Consider the following 17,766-nt stretch of genomic DNA (forward strand, 5'->3'; position numbering starts at 1 on the left):
ATTTCACCCCACTGACTACCAACGCAGATTTGGGTTGTTACTAAAAAATGCTAAATTATCTTCATGTCCTTCTACATGTCTAGCTACATGAACACAAATGCTATGCCAAATTCTCCTGCAACTAGGTTAAGTAGATACATAAATAGATGAAAAGAAAATTTTAATGGAACTGAGCAACCAGAAAAAAGTTAACAAGCCTTAGTTAACACAGCAGTTATTTGAAGGAAGTTGCTAAATGAAGCAATCAGCAATTTGTATCTAATTGAACCGAATTCTTAGAAACTGTGCTTGAGAGTTACCACCACAGATTTCATTTTCATTATTTTTTTAAAGCCTATGGTTTGATAAAAAAAATTTACTTCTTGGAAAGTTCCAATCTGTCACTTTCTAGATTGATGCACAAAGGTTTTGCCAATTTGCAAGCAGATTATGAGCACAATAATGAACAACCCTGTTAATCAACCTGAACAAATGTGAATTTCTACCACTTACTTAAGGAATAGATTCTTTGCATCTACCACGAGTGCTGATTTATGAGTAAGACATAATATCAAATAAGCTTGCAGGGGCACGTCTGACCTATTGAATTAGGAGTTAAATATACTTTCCATATTTCACACATGCTAATCTATTTAGAATTGGTACTGATATCTACTGAACTTTACATTCTTAAATGTTGAACTGATTCTGCACTATTATTGTTATCGAGAATTACTGAAAAATAAGAACATGTCTAGCACTATTACAACAATAAGGAACAAAGCCCAAATCAAGAAAATAACAGTTTATCTCCAAAGAGTATAGTTGCTCCCAATTTGGTGCTATAACAGAATTCTAAGACCTGCACATTTAAAAGTATTCCCAATTCAGGGTTTCACGATCATCTCATTCAGAGAGCCACAGTTACTTCTTTGTCTTGAGACTGTTTTTACCAAGGCAATGGTGCTTACAATTAATGCTAAGCTTTAAATCAAGGATGGAGAAAGTAACTTACAAGGCATCCACAGAAATATCTAAAAATAAACTAAGGGAACAGAACGGCTGTCTGTCTGCTAAAGAAGGTATAATAACTAAAGAAAACAATGGTGGTACCTAAAGCTTCCTAAAGTAACTTAAGGCCATGTTCAAGGTCACCTGGGAATTAACAACTGCTTGGCTTATTATATGCTTCTGAATCTTTGTGTATGTATTCTTAAGAAGGATAAATGTCTTAAAGAGCTTTAAAAAGCTTGAATAATCACTTCACAGAGGAAGTAAAGTTAGAAAAGACTTTACTGTGGTTTTATTGTCTTTTATTGACAGTACCATTAATAGAAATGTTCAAAAATGCTTTTAAAAGCTCTCTTGCCTATTTACATTTCTAATGCACATATATTAATATGAAATTCCAAATATACAAAATGCAGTACCTGAAACTGAACTCTTGGACACTGGATCAGAGATAAATTAGTACCAATTTTCCTTACGATACTTCGAGATGAACCATATGGCTTCCCAGACCAAAGTACCTGAGGATATAGAAAAAAACAAGTTTAATTACAAGGGTTATGAAAGTTTGTAGTTTGTTACTACAAAGCACTGGACAATTAATTGTATAACATGTTGACACATTAATTATAGAATCAGAATGCTCTACATGTTATGGAAATGACTAATATTTCTCAATTAGAAGTTTAAGAGTACATATAGCTAGTTATGATTAACACATTAAGGTTTAATGTAAGGCATATAAAAATACAGAAAAATAACTAGTAATTGTAAAATAATACATTTGTATTAAAAAACTGCATTTTCATACTATTCTGCAAAGGAAACACTATTTATACCTCCTCTACTGTATTTTTAGTTTCAGAACTTTATATACACACAAATTTCTTAGAACTGTAAACTACATTTATTATAATGGACTTTTCAAGAACAAATCCAAATCAGTACAAAGTTCAGAATCTGAATTTGTACCATTCAGGAGGCTTCACTTTGTTTACTACACAACAATGTCTGTTCAAGTGTAAGTGCAGGTCAAAATTCAGTTGTACTGCATCTTCTTATGAGGCCCTGTCCCAGGTTTAAGTTAACTTTTCCTAAATTACAAAAGGTACCAAATGGGCTTGTGGTGACCTTAATTAGAGAATTTCTCAGATGAAATAATAATACACGCAGGACATTATGCTACGCTTTACACAAAAGCAAAAAGCAAACAAAAAAACACACATGTAGAATGTTAAATCATTATAAAGTACCTTGAAACTTCTCCCCAAGTATTTTCCTTAAAGAGAAAAACTATCCATCTGTTTTGAGTGCTACACTTGAAAGCCTGGACAGAGAGGCAAAGAAAGGTGGTATGCTATTAAAAGCAATTTAAAAAGAAAAGAGTGAGAATGATATGACCATTATACTTAATTCATTAAATTTTACATTCAGCTTTATCCTAAAACTAAGTAAGTAAAACTAAATCAGCTGGCATGTATTCTGAGCAATAGACACTGACCCCTTTTTAAAGTCACTCCATGGTCACTCTAATTTAAAGAATGCAATTACCCTAACATATGCAGTATGACCAAGGAATAAATGTTATTTTAAACAGCAGTGGATCCAACACATAACCCAAATTAGACATTTAAACCATTCTAAAAGCATGCACAACTTGTAAAATGAGCATAGAAGCAATATATAGGACTTCTTAGATTTTAGCAACCAAAATCAATTAGAGATAACAGTAGGACTCAAAGTGAGGATTTTATACACACACACACACACACACACACACACACACATATATATCCAGTATATGCCTCAACTTTTATATACTTCACCATTAATATATTCAAAATTTCATTGTCTATTACCTGGGACAGTTCCAGGAAGTACTATAACCTACACTGGCTACTATAACCAATAAAAACCATAACTCTTGCTTTGGAAATATAAATTAGAAAGATGGTACAAAGTGGAAAATAGGTCATTAGAAAGATGACCCTGATTTTGAAATATGAATATTAAACAAAGGATATAAAGAGGCAAAGCTACTGTGAAGCTTAGAAGAGAATTACTTATAATTTAGGAATGCAAATCATTCACACCAATGATCATCCAGAGGATTATCACACAAATAATGTTAACACATGAGGACTGAGAGAAGAAAAACATTTGACTAGACAAAAATGGGAAGCATCACACTTTTACAAATTCAACATAAAAGGCCAAGAAAAAAAATAAGAATGTGGGCAAGTAATTCTAGAACAGACAATATTTAAGCAAACTCTACCTTATACATGTTCATAGATCTTAATCTTTTAAAAAGAAATCCACAGGGCAATGGCACTTATATCACTCAATCATTCTCCCCTTGAATCTTGTATTTAGTCACAAGCCAAAACTCTATGATGTAGGTGTAGTAGAACACTACTTATGCATCACAATGTGACAATTAGAGTCTGAAGTGAATCTCCCATCCCTCCAGTATGCAAAGATCTTAACTGGAGATGAAGAGAACAGGAAAAATTTGGAAAGGATTTGCCAAGGTCAGGAACTAATGTTTCTGCCAACTTTTGGCATTCCTTGCTACGCGTGCCTCAAGGCTAAGTTTCAACTATTATCTTCCCATCTGCTTACATCAGAAGGAAAGAATACCAGGTGACTTTTATAAGCGAAGGTGGCCAAAATTCAGCTTTTACTTTTAAGTACTAAGTAGACTATTTAGGCTTCTTCTACAGAGTTAAAAGAAGTAAAAACAGATTGCTTTATGTTATTTTTTTCAAGTATATACAGCAGACTAACAATGTTTCTCTGTCACTCGTGAACTGCACAGCACTTACCACCAAAAAAATATGAAGAAGGGTCTATGTAAGCTAATGACTGGAGTATTTAGAAAGAAGGAATCCTAACCTTTACTTGACTATAGGAAAAAGTGAAGGTAAAGAGCAGCTAACTTCCAGGAACTCTAAAATTAGGACCTACTTCATCTTTCCTATTCAACCCTCATGGAGGAGAAATTGTAAATGTCTGTGAAGAAATAATGAACAGATGGTACTGAAAAGTCACCATCTGTGCACTGGGAGACTGTAAGGCCCAAGTATCTCCTATCCTAACTGGTGGCTGAACTGTTGTCTTGTCAGTATACAGGAGAAGGGAAGACTTCCTCTAAAGATAAACTGTCATTAATATTTTTTCAAATGTTAGAGAGAGGGAAGGGAAAAAACGGTCACTGCTAGACAACTGGATTTTATTAAGAAATAACTCAATTCCACTAGAAAATAACTATTATTATTGAACAGAAAAACTCTGCTTTGCCTTATAATGACTACTGACAAATAATCTAATAATGAATCTGTGCATGTGTTTGCATGTGTGTGTCTAGTAATGACAGTCCATAACATTTAGCAACAGTGTTTGAAAGTGATGACAGCAAGGAGGAGGATGACAACAGAAAGCAATTTGTTCTTTTTTAACATTGTGAAATGCTATTGTAGAAGTGTTGAAGTGTGAGCCTGAAATCTGAAGCTATCATCTGTCTCATCATGATGACTGTCCTCAAATTTCATGTGGTAATTATTCTGTTATAGATCAGTTTAATCTAAATTACTATTTCTGAGGTACCATTTAGCAGGAAAAAGTACAAATTTAATTCTAAATACATGTATTTTTCTCAAGATAAGCTAATTCATATTAATACAAGGGTCCTTATTCTGGGGTCCACATACCCCTGAAATTACATGCAAAATTCTTTGTATATATGATATCTTTCTAGAAGAAACTCCATACCATTAATCAAAAGTTCAAGGAATCTAGACACAACAAATTACAAATCCTTAACTCCAAGGGAGCCAGGAGAAAATTCAAAGTGTATGTTGAGGAGAGCAGGTAGCCAGGAAGATGAAACTCTAACAATTTTCAAAATCTCCAATTAAAGATAACACTCCTCTCAGTTCTCTTCCTTCCTCTAAACTCAGCCACATTCACATTCTTCTTCCAAAGCACAAAAAGGAAAACAAAGTTAAAATCCTTAAGTATTACTGGAAATCTATTACTAATACAAATTAGATATATACTCTGACTGTAGTTATACCTGTAAAACAAAGTGTTGTTTTACTGAATACACATAATTTAGGAACTGGATTATAGTAAACCAGTGATAGCTATTACTGTGGTGATGTGTACAGTAAAATACAGAGAGCTAATTATCTACAACTGTTCTAATGGTAAAACCCAAACCCTAATCTTAAAACCTGCAGTTTTTCTTTTTAAGCAGATAAAACATGTAGAGGATGAAGGCAATTTCTACTCTTGGAATACTTTTAAACATAGTATTCAAGTTCATTATCAAACAATGGGAAAATATGTATTTATTACTGAAAGAGCTGAAAAGTTTTACTTTCAGATACCCCAAAGTAAAATCTTGGTAGTAAAACCTTTTTACGCTTAGGCAGCATACTAGGAGAGCTTAGAAACTAAATAATTTCAATGTGACAAATTGTTTATGTTAAAAGAAAACTTGTTTCTATATAGATTTTCAGTTAACTGAAGTTGATGATTATAGTTATATATTTTTTAAAAAATCTTGTTCAGTTGCTATTAATAGCAAGAGCCTTAACTGTGATTACAATATAGGGAATAAGTTAATGCTCTGTTACCTGGTCCATTTCTTTTTTTTTTTTTTTATGAAAGGCATGCATTTTATCACTTAAAATGAATACAATTAAATTAAATGAACAATCTACATAAAGTGTGTTATCTGTTCCTAAAACAAACTTCTGCACTTGGGACTCAATCAGCACTAGTCACATTCACCTGACTTGGGGTGGGGGATGACAGAGCAAAACTACAGAAAATTAACCATTACCCAATGTAGCTATACTATATAAAAGCCACTGTTCTAGGTGTTCTACATACAGTCTTTTAATCAACAGGCTAACTCTTCAGTAGTTCTTATCTGTAGTTTGTAGATGAAGCTTAAAGTACCTGACAGAGACCAATTACAGACCCAGAGTTGTTTGAATCCAGGACCTACTATCTTTTCACTAAACTATACTTCTTTTTCAATTATTATACATTTTTATAAGTAATCTCTATGCTCAACATGGGGCACAAACTCATGACCCCGAGATCAAGAGTTGCATGCTCTTCAGACTGAGCCAGTCAGATATCCCTCCCCTAAACCCTAAACTATATTTCTTATTAAAATTGGAAAGTAAGAATCATAAATTGTAAAAGTTTGACTTTCTGGGAATTATAAATAACAAAAGCTTCCCATTTTTCTAGGAGAAACAAATTATTTTACTGTCAGTACTAAAATGTTAATCTATTCTATGTAGCTACATGGTAGTAAGTAACAAATGAGAAAGGTAGTATATAGCTGCAGTAAGTCCAAAACATAGGAAAATAAATGTAACTGAAAAAGATGAAAATGCTATTTACTTTAGAAACCATTTTCCTATTGCTTATCTTCAAGCTAATAATCTCAAAATTATGCAGCTATTTAAAAAAAGTAATTTTATTTGGTTCTTTGCTTTTTTATCTCCAAAGAAAACAGATGTAACTTTGGGGGGCTGGGAGATTCAAAGTTCGACTTTCTCTTAACAAGACATGAAAAGACACAAATAAAAACAAGTATAAGGGCAGCCCCGGTGGCTCAGCGGTCTAGCACCGCCTTCTACCCAGGCGTGATCCTGGAGACACGGGATCGAGTCCTGCGTCGGGCTCCCTGCATGGAGCCTGCTTCTCCCTCTGCCTGTTTCTCTCTTTCTGTGTCTCAAATAAATAAAAAATCTTAAAAAAAAAAAAAAAAAAAAGAATAAAAGTAGTACATTAAAAAGTTACATACATATGAAGTCATACATTCAAAAGTATATATATATATACACACACACCCATATTCCAATTATGTAACCTGTCTATATCTTCAATAAAATTTAATTCTATATTACTAATGCAAAAAATATTGAACGAGAAAATGAAAAACAAATAGTCCACAAAATATGCTGCTAGGCACTATTATTGCTCAAATAACTTTACACTGCATCTAAAAAAATTATTGGTAGAAAATACTTGAAATATCAAGATCAGAACTAACACCTTTGGCATAGAATATTATACTAATTTTTTTCTTCATACCTATAGTTGTTATTTTACAAAGACATGACTTACCTTTTACCTTGAAAGGTTGTGTGAGAAACTACGTTTTAACAGCATTCAAAAAGTTCTATAACAGAGTTGTCAAGTGCTAGTCAAACATATTTCATCCAATGATTTCTATAAAATATTTCTTTCCTCACTACTAACAAATGCATTGCTTTTAACAGTCACATGAATATTGATACATTTTCAAAGTAACCCAAAATATTACTCAGTACTTAGGATACTAGGTAAAGATTCACTTCCATGACTTAAATAAACATACTGAATTTAAAACGGTGGTCATATATAGATTCATTTCACTATCTCAGAAAAAATTCTTAAAACATACAAGTGTCTAGATTTTAAAAATTAATTTGGAGCACTCACCGATTGCATGCTTACTCCAACCTGTTGAAAAACCATCCTAATTAGGCGCTTAATCCAGCCAAGCATTTAGATGGCAAAGTGTCTCCAAATTTGCATTTCAAGTACTTCAGGCATACATAGCAGCACATGGTCCAATAAGCACACTAAAATTTTAAAATGCAAATACTAAAATGAAATTATTGTTATTTAGAACCTTTACTGTCTGCAGCATGACTCACAAAGTCTAGTCTAAAACATTTTAAAACTTTGTGTGTACTTTAGAGAAAACAGTATCTTGCTTGTTACCAGTTTTCAAAAAACAGTACAATATATTTTTAACTTTTTTTCTAGCAAGGGTTCTTAGTTGGAAGCAATTAAAAAAAAAAAAAAACCCTGTGGCTAATTTAAGTAGAAAATGTTTTTATGAAAAGATACCTAACTAGATAACAGATCTTTATTTTTCTAAAGATTTTACTTATTTGAGAGATAGAGCAAGAGCATATGCACGCACAAGCAGGGTCAGGGGCAAAGGGAGAAACAGACTCCCTGCTGAGCAGGGAGCCTGACCCAAGACTTGATCCCGGGATTCTGGGATCATGACCTGAGTGAAAGGCAGATGCTCAACCACTGAGCCACACACGTGTCCCTTTCCTGGGCTTTTGATATGTGGTAAGATACTCTCCTGTGAAGCTGGGCAGCATCAGCAACTGCAGTTCCCAGTCAGATCATGAAGGTAAAAACCAACAGATTTACAACTATTCTGTACTCATACAACCATTCTGTTTTTCCCTTTTAGAATAGTATTCAATACATTACAGAAGATATTCAACACTTTACTATAAAATAGGCTTTGCACTAGATGATTTCACCCAACTGTAGGCTAATGTGTTCTGAGCACATTTAAGACAGGCGAGGCTAAGCTATGATGTTCAGTAAGTTAGGTGTATTAAACGAATTTTACACGTACAGTTTTTCAATTTACAGTCAGTTTATTGGGACATCTCTACCATCAGCCCAGGAAGATCTGTACAGATAAATACATAGCTACATCTTTAACAAAAACTAACACGTTTCTGAAGTTTTTATACTAATTACACTCCTGTAAGCAAGTCAGTGAGAGAGATCTAATTATTCTACAATCTCTGTCAATATTAGGTATTATCAGTCTTTTAAATTTTAACCATTCTAGTAGTTTCTTTACGTGTTTTGGGGGCATTTGTGTGTCTTCTCCTAAGTGTTTTTTTTGCTTATTTTTTTAAATGGATAGGTTTTTTAAAAAAAAAAAATTAATTATTTTTGCCAGTAGGGCACCTGAGTGGCTCAGTCATTTGGGTGTCAGACTCTTGATTTCAGCTCAGATCATGATCTCAGGGTTGTGAGATCGAGCCTTGCATTGGGGTCCTTCCTGGGTGGGATTCTCCCTCCCCCTCTCTGCCTTTCCCCCACTCACGCTCACTCTCTAAAAAAAAAAAAAAAAAAAAAATATATATATATATATATATATACACACACACGTATAATATAAATATGAAGTTATTTCTGCTAGGTAGAGATGTTTTGCAATCTCAGCTAAAGATTAGAGAGTACAGGCTTAGATAAAGAAGATGAAATCTAAGAGTGAATGACTAAGAAAAGAAGCCAAGATAGAAACCTTAGAAAATACTTGAGGAATTAGCAGGGGAAATAAGGCCCCTGGGGAAAAAAAATCAAATAATAGAAAAATAATGAGAGAAGTATAGTCAACAAAGAAAAAAAAAAAAAAGAAATTTCAAGAAAGGAAATGGTCCTTGTTACACAGAAAAACACAGAAAAGAGGTCACACAGTCACCAGGTGGTAGGCAGACTCCTGCTGCCAACCTTTCCTCCAAGCTTCACTGTGTGTGCTCTCTAAAAGTAAATGGCCACTTCCTACCTGAACTGAAACTGGGCTCTCCATTTACAATGCTGCTTCAAAGCCTTCTCAAAGGGTTCCCACTTGAACCCTTTATCCTCTCACACTTTATATCAAAGCTGTTCCAACCCATAACTTCTCTAAACTCTTTTAAAAACTCTTCCTCAAACGCAAAACTAAAAGGGACAAAAAATCAGATCAGTGGTCACCAGGAGCTGAGGTGGAAGAAAGGGTTCAGTAACAAAGAGGCACAAGGGAAGTTCTGGGAACATTGGTATCATGGTGGTGGTTCCAGGACTATGCACATCAAAGAAATGTTTGCCAAAAAGAGTGAATTTTGCTGCAGGCAAATTAACCCCACATAAAAAAAACAGTGGGATTGCTTCCTACCTGTTTTGGAAGGACTGCCTTACCTACCAACCCTGGCAGCTTATAAGAGTTGACTCGAGGACACTTAAGTCATTCCCTATCATTTAGCTTAAGTCATTCCCTATCATTTAGCTATGTTCTCTATTCCAAGTCCTTCCCTAAACTGAATTCTGTGTTTTGGCCCCACTAGCACTAGTCAATCAATAAATACATCTTATATTTGCCAGTGCTAGGTGACTTTAATATTCACAGAAATGATGCATCCAACAGAGTACTAATACTAAGTCCATTCATATGAAGATCCCAAACAGGTAATATTAAAAGTAAGCTAATCCCAGATTAGAGGGTTTTTTTTTTTTTCAAGTTTTGTTTTGTTTTATTGTTGAGAGACAGGGGTACTGACTGGTAGGATGCCCGAGAAGGATTTCTCAGGGTGCTTGCAATATTCTATTGCCATAGAGAGATACTTAAGTGTGTTTATTCTATGAAACTGTAGGAGAGTTGACAATACTATCTTTAGCTTTCCATCTTGTTCATGCCCATTTGCTCAAGGACCTGTCCTTGCAGTTATGTGTTCCTGGGCCCTTGGAGATTAATATACATACCTTAGAAACATCGGCCAAGAAGGCTTTGGCCTCCCATGAATCCATTAGAAATAAGTCTTTCCCTCTTCTGAAGCACAGATGGCACCACAAGGTCTGTTATTTTTTTTTTTTTTTTTTTTTTTTTTTTTTTTTAATTTTTATTTATTTATGATAGTCACAGAGAGAGAGAGAGAGAGAGAGAGAGAGAGAGAGAGAGAGAGAGAGAGGCAGAGGGAGAAGCAGGCTCCATGCACCGGGAGCCTGACGTGGGATTCGATCCCGGGTCTCCAGGATCGCGCCCTGGGCCAAAGGCAGGCGCCAAACCGCTGCGCCACCCAGGGATCCCAAGGTCTGTTAAATGTTAGTTGTCAATTAAGTGCCTGAAAGCCTTTTGATCTCACTGCAATGCCCTCCTGCATGTACCCTCACTCTATAATATCTATAGACTAAGATCCCCGGGCTCCAGGATAATGTCCAGGGCCGAAGGCAGATGCTCAACTGCCGAACCACCCAGGTGTCCCTACAGTGCTTTTTCTACTCACAAAATTGGGATCAACTTTAAGTGTTCGTCAGTAAAACAACTGTTAATTAAATTACAGTATATTCCTATTAGAAAAATATTATGCATCTATTAAGTGATAGTCCAGATGGTATTTACACCTGCAATGAGCACAGCACAATGTATAAACTTGTTGAGTCACTTGTACACCTGAAACCAATGTAACATTGTGTGTCAACAATTCTCAACTTTTTAAAAAAAAGTGACAGTCTATGTTATTACTTGAGGACATGTACATGATACAGGAAAAATGTTAATTATGATTTCATTTCTGTAAACAATAATCCTCAAGCTTTTTATAGAAAGATACGCATCAAATAAAAGCGGCCAGAGCACATAGACGTGAACTTTTCTTTGCAGTTTGCTTTCCATTTAAAAACAAAAATCTATAAGCTAAAAAAATAACCCAAATATTTCACCGCTTAGCTTTCCCTCAGATGCTCCTCTGCCCTACTGTGTGCATATTCAGACCTTTAGTCTCTCCTCCCCTGCAATCTTCACCAACCTAATCAATCCCCCTCTTATACCTTCACTTTCTTCTACTCCATGCAGCCCAAAATCACGTAAACCACTCTGTCAGTATTTTCAACTCCTGTTCTACTGTTCTGTTTATTCTACAAGCCAGAACTTGATTAATCCCGTAGGCTAAATGTCCTACAATTGGGCTGTAGAAAAATTAAAATTTCACATTTTGAGGTTGCTACAAACGTTCTATCTCTGATTTTAAATGGGCCCTCACTGGTGTCTAGCACCCTAGGAAAATATTTTCTTACTCTTGCCCCTTTCTTACATTCTCCAAGAAGCTTTTTCAAGCATTCTCCATGCTACCCAAATCTCTCTAACCCTTCCTCCATCATTTCAGCAGATAACCAAGCATACTACTCCAAATAATAGAGAAGTATCTGACAGGATGCCTCAACATCCGGCCACTCCATATGCCATACACTATGCACCTATCCTGTCCCAATTCTCTCCTATCCTCTTCCCAACCAAGTGCTCAGAATTACACCCCCCTCAACTCACAGGTCTCATTATATCAGCTCCACTACAGATAAATAGTCTTTCTTGTTCCATGACAATCACACGCCAACTTCTGCTTTCAAACCAAAGAAATCCAAACCCCAACTCCTTAATTTTCCTCCTAAATCTGCTGCTTGTTTGTTCCCTACCTCACTCAGAAAACAGCACCCATATTGTTATTCCTTCTTTCTCTTTCATTTTCTGCAATCCAGATCTGTTTCCTCCTAAATACATTAGATTCCATTTCCACTGCTATTCTATTTCAATCCATTACAGCTATTCTAAGCCTATGCTATCATAGTCACCCTCCACTAATTTTGCTCTTCCCTCTCTATCCATTTCTCAGTACCAAAATAAATCCTTTATGATATAATCTCTGTACTTTTCTATCCTCTGGATCTTTCACACTCTTTAATCCAGTCATACAGATAATTCTAGAAATTCAACAGGCTCTCTGGACTTTTATCCAGTATTCTACCTCCCTACAGCACCTCTATATCAAGCTGTTTCCTACCAATCTTTTATTTCAGCTTACCTATTACCTCCTCCAAGACGTTTCTCCTGATTAACCAGATTAGCGCCCTGCTGTATATATTCTCCTAAATTGCACATTAAAACAATGTACCTAAACTGTTTGTCTCCTCCACAGCACTTTAATCATCTTAAGAACAAAACTCTTGCGCAGCCCGGGTGGCGCAGCAGTTTGGCGTGGCCTTCAGCCCAGGGTGTGATCCTGGAGACCCAGGATCAAGTCCCACGTTGGGCTCCCTCCACGAAGCCTACTTCTCCCTCTGCCTGTATCTCTGCCTCCCTCCCTCTCGGTCTCTCATGAATAAATAAAACCTTTAAAAAACAAAACAAAACAAAACTCTTATTCACCATAGTGACCCCAGCACTTAGTACAGTACATGTAATATAACAGTTGCTAAGTTAATGTTAGAATATGAAATGAGGGCAGCCCGGGTGGCTTAGCAGTTTAGTGCCAGCTTCGACCCAGGACGTGATCCTGGAGACCTGGGATCAAGTCCCATGTCAGGCTCCCTGAATGGAGCCTGCTTCTCCCTCTGCCTGTGTCTCTGCCTCTCTCTGTCTCTGTGTCTTTCATGAATAAATAAATAAAATCTTTAAAAAAAAAAAAAGAATATGAAATGAAGGGCACCTAAGCCCCAAGGCAGTGAGTACCTTTTCCATACTACCTCAATTGTAAATGAATATCTAAGAATTTTGCTTCTATTTGTAAGTGAATTACGTAATTTCAGACAAACCATCCTTCTATAAGATCAAATAAACAACTAAACATGAAAGTCATCTATCTGAAATCATCAGAGAACTATCAAGGCAGAAACGTATAGCCAGGCCAAGAGATCGTTCCTTGAAATAATAAAAAGGACTGACCTCTAATGAGATTTACTAAGGAAAAAGACTTATAGCCAGTATCAGAAATAAAAAAAAGGGGACATCACTATAAATCACAAAGGCATTAAGAAATATTACAGAGGCACCTGGCTGGCTTAGTCAGTCAAAGCATGTGACTCTCGATCTCAGGGTTTTAAGTTCGAGCCCCATGTTGGGTATAGACATTACTTGAAAATAAATTTTTAAAAATAAAAATAAAAGAATAAAAGGCAAAACAAAGCTATAGTGTAAGAAGTTACAATGGGGGCAGCCCTGGTGACCCAGCGGTTTAGTGCCGCCTTCAGCCCGGGGCCTGATCCTGGAGACCCGGGATCGAGTCCCACATTGGGCTCCCTGCATGGAGCCTGCTTCTCCCTCTACCTGTGTCTCTGCCTCTCTCTCTGTGTGTCTGTCATGAATAAATAAATAAAATCTAAAAAAAAAAAAAAAAAAGAAGTTACAATGGTGGTTACCTATGGATGGGCATGGTAATAGTTGGAAGAGAGCATAAAGGAGCTTCCTAGAGTGCAAACAACTTTCTATTTCTTTTTTTTTCCCCCAAATTTCTATTTCTTAATGTGGGTGGTGATTCATGGATATTTAGTGATTACATATTGAACCATATATTCATGTTTGTTACATTTTATATATATTTTTTATGTGTTGTACTTCAAAATAAAAAAGGTTAAAAAAAAGAGGGCTAAGAATCAGACTGCATTTAGTTTTCTAGGTTCTGTATGAATATATGTACAATTTAACTTCAAGAATTTTATGATGATGGTATAAGCTTGTGGTCTAGTCTACTTGATATAGGCTATAAGAAACAGCAAACTTGGGGCACCTGGATAGCTCAGATGGTTGAGCGGCTGCCTTTTGGCTCAGGTCGTGATCTCACGGTCCTGGGATTGAGCCCCACGTTGGGCTCCCAGCTGCCTCTGCCCTTGCCCCTGCTTGTGCTCTAATAAATAAAAAAAATCTTAAAAACAGCAAACTATTTGGGGGAGGGGAAATGGGTAGTTGACAGGACATATAAAAGAAAATCAAGGCTAAATGAAAATAGATAAACCCTGAAAATAGACTTCCTCTTCCCTCCAATAAATGCTATGAAATTTTTAACGTTGTATAATTAGACCAATTAAAGTTTACAGCAATCAGAGATAACACAATACTGCTTTCAACAAAGCAGCATATGTTTTTGAGATAGATATAATTAAAAAAAAGTTTATTAGCAGTAAATAGTTTCATAGTAACCCTGTTAGTGGTAATAACAAAGCTGTCGTTAAATTTAAAATGCCAAAAACTTGAAAAGCTACAACAGTACACTGGAGCTTATTTTTATAAGGTCTTTGGGAACTATTCAAAGAAACGGCCATTTAATTATCTTTACAATATGCGAGAAGAGCATGACCATTTTTAGTGGGAGGGTGGAGGAAGTCTAAAAGGATTAATAAAACATTCTTATTCACTTGGCTTATTTAGTAGAATAAAGTTTCCTGTTACTCAGAATACTAAGAGATTATATAAACTTATCAATGCATCCCAAATAACAATCCGCATAAGGACCATGAGGCATAAAACAACAACAACAACAAAAAACCTTGAATTCAACTTAAAGTTACTGTCCTTTATTTTGAGAATACATACTTCTTACATTTTGGTATAAAAATATTTTTCTTTTAGGATATGGGGACAATAGATGGGTGACTTTTTTTGTTTTTTTTAAAGTCCTTACTTGGGCAGCCCGGGTGCTCAGTAGTTTAGCGCCTGCCTTTGGCCCAGGGTGTGATCCTGGAGTCCTGGGATCGAGTCCCATGTCGGGCTCCCTGCATGAAGCCTGCTTCTCCCTCTGCCTGTGTCTCTGCCTCTGTCTCCCCCTGTGTGTCTCTCATGCATAAATAAAACGTTTAAAAAAATAAAAATAAAAAGTATTTACTTGTCACAAAGTTAACTTTTGCCCTGTCCTACTTTCTGAAAATTAAACTTAAAATTAAAATCTAGTGACCACTGCTATAATTCAATCACTTCAGTCTAGTTGAAACTTTAAGTTAGAACACTTTACCATATTATAAAAAACAACGATAGAGTATCTGACCCATGGGCACAATTTAGCAATTATTTAGAATTTATATCCTATATAAATTGTTCATGCAAAATTAAATACAGATTATATTCCCAGCACCTAGCACAGAATCTAACATGTAAGCCTTACTTTTTTTAGTCCACAAATGAATAAATCTCATGACCTATACTACATCTCTTAACAAAAAAAAACCTTAAAATAAAGTCTAATAACACCAACTAATTAAAACGATGAAAATTCTTTCAAGTAAATAGGTTTTACATATGAAATTAAATTTCTGACAGACATTTCCTGTGACGTTTTTAGAGGTCACCTTCCCTTGAGTAAGATATGATCAAAGGTAGTCCCAGATTTCCATTTGAACTAAGAATATACCATATTCATGCGAGGATCTCTGAAACATAATCCTACAAAGAATGACATAATTAATGTACTCAAAAGTATATTTTAGGTATTCCCATGCAAATGAATTAAGTACTCTGGTATCAATTTTAAAACAATCTTTTGAAGAGACTGTTCAAATATCTCAAGTGATCCTGAACAGCAATAGAAACACACACACTATTTGGAACTTAATAATATTTATTGTTAATAGTGCCATCCTGGGGCCCACCAAAGTGATGAAAATTCACTATACAGGTGATTTTTGTAAGCTGTGTAATAATTACTGTCTCCTGAATATTATGTATATAAAGAATTGCCTTTGTGGCAAGACTCAATTATACCTTTGTAATAAATAGTTTTTGGTAGCTAGGAAAGGTATTTACTGAGCATTAGCATAAAAAGAAAATTTCAGAAGCAAACTAAATGTCCATCAATAGAAAAACAATTAAAATAAATTCAAAATATCCATTCTAAGTTTATGAGCATTAAAACAAAAAGTTATACACAGATAGTATTCATAATAAAGATAAGTGAAAAAAGTTGCAAACATATATATGTGATTCCAATATTTTTGTGATTCTATTTAAAAAAAAAATAGAGCACAGAAGTGCGCCTGGCTGGCTTAGTCATTAAATCATGCAACTCAATCTCAGGGTTGTAGATTCCAGCCCCATGGTGGGTATAATGATTACTAATTACTTAAAAATAAAATCTTAAAAAAATAAAATCTTAAAAAAAAAAAGAGAAAAGCATAGGAATAGTAGCAAAAACAGGTATTATCTTAAGTCAATTAATTTTTTTTTAAGATTTTATTTATTTATGAGATACACACAGAGAGAAGCAGAGACACAGGCAGAGGGAGAAGCAGGCTCCCTGCAGAGAGCCTGGGACTCCAGGATCATGCCCTGAGCCGAAGACAGACGCTCAACTGCTGAGCCACCCAGGCGTCCCTAAGTCAATTAACTTTAAAAAAATAATTTAACTTTGGCCCAAGCAATAAAATCTATGTAATTGGTGCCTGTTATTTCTGGATGTTTTTCTCAATTCACTTTAAAAAATTTTATTATAGGCCACACTCCCTATCGCAGCCCAAAGAGATTGAGATAAAGAGATATCTTGCTAAAATAAATATCAAGTTGATTCCCTTCCACCTAAAATTATATCTCTAGCACAGTAGCCCACTCATCAATACACACTATATGTAAAATCGATACTTACCACCATATAAGAATTCCATTTCAAAAAGTCACTAATCAACTTTCTTGAAGGTTAAATAATTTTATCACAGGGTATTGCATATTAATATACATATATATCAAATCTATCATGACGCATTTTTTTTAAGTCATGGAGACTTAATTTAACTTCCTTATTTATTTTTAAAGATTGTTTTTATTTATTCACGAGAGACACAGAGAGGCAGGCTTCCTGTGGGAAGCATGATGCAGGACTCAATCCCGGAAACCCAGGATCACGCCTTCCAGAGTTACGTCCTGAGCCAAAGGCAGACAGGATCAACCACTGAGCCACCCAGGCTTCCCTTAACTTCCCTATTTAAATTTGCATTTTAATTCACCACTAACTCACACTAGTCAAAACTAGTTGTATAAATTGATCTGATAAATGGTAAGCAACAACTACAGTATCATAAATTTAAGGGATTGTTTCAGAAGTGGCCTGTGCTGGTCCCTAAAACTACAGCCCTGAGTATTCTCCCAGCTGACATAAATATTTCATTTTATTATCCATTCTGCATCATTTAAGTAATTAAGAAACCTAGCTGCAACTTATATATAACAAATGATTACAATCCCTAATGAATATAAAGTGCTATCAAATAAAAGATCAGAGCCCAATAGAAAAACAGAAAGTGACATGAGCAGATTTGTAAGAAAAAATGTTTTAATGATCTCACTAGTAATCAAGTAAATGTTAACTAAAACTGTCATCCCTTTTCAGCTATCAAATTGGCAAAGATAAAAAAGGGGACAACCCCGGGTGCCTG

At 35.3% G+C, this 17,766-nt stretch overlaps 1 protein-coding gene and 1 long non-coding RNA gene across 7 annotated transcripts in view; one reads left to right on the forward strand and one right to left on the reverse strand.

Moving 5' to 3' along the window:
- Positions 1–17,766, reverse strand: part of MTFR1 (mitochondrial fission regulator 1) — a 75,766-nt gene that overhangs the window by 30,567 nt on the left and 27,433 nt on the right. For 4 of the 6 annotated variants that reach the window (XM_077876759.1, XM_077876755.1, XM_077876757.1 and 1 more), the window contains exons 2-3: positions 7,501–7,643; positions 1,410–1,508 (exon numbers count right to left, since the gene is read on the reverse strand). In XM_077876759.1, coding sequence (XP_077732885.1) covers positions 1,410–1,508; positions 7,501–7,566 — 165 coding nt within the window. In that variant the 5' untranslated portion in view covers positions 7,567–7,643. Of the gene's footprint in view, positions 1–1,409; positions 1,509–3,265; positions 3,388–7,500; positions 7,644–14,138; positions 14,230–17,766 lie in introns of those variants that run through there. The other 2 variants (XM_077876758.1, XM_077876760.1) reach the window with 2 other exon arrangements.
- Positions 3,427–12,770, forward strand: LOC144300568 (uncharacterized). The gene is made up of 2 exons (XR_013367280.1): positions 3,427–3,633; positions 12,552–12,770. It is a non-coding gene; the product is annotated as an uncharacterized LOC144300568 (long non-coding RNA).

Source organism: Canis aureus, chromosome 28 (assembly GCF_053574225.1).
Source record: "Canis aureus isolate CA01 chromosome 28, VMU_Caureus_v.1.0, whole genome shotgun sequence".
Classification (NCBI taxonomy): Eukaryota; Metazoa; Chordata; class Mammalia; order Carnivora; family Canidae; genus Canis; species Canis aureus.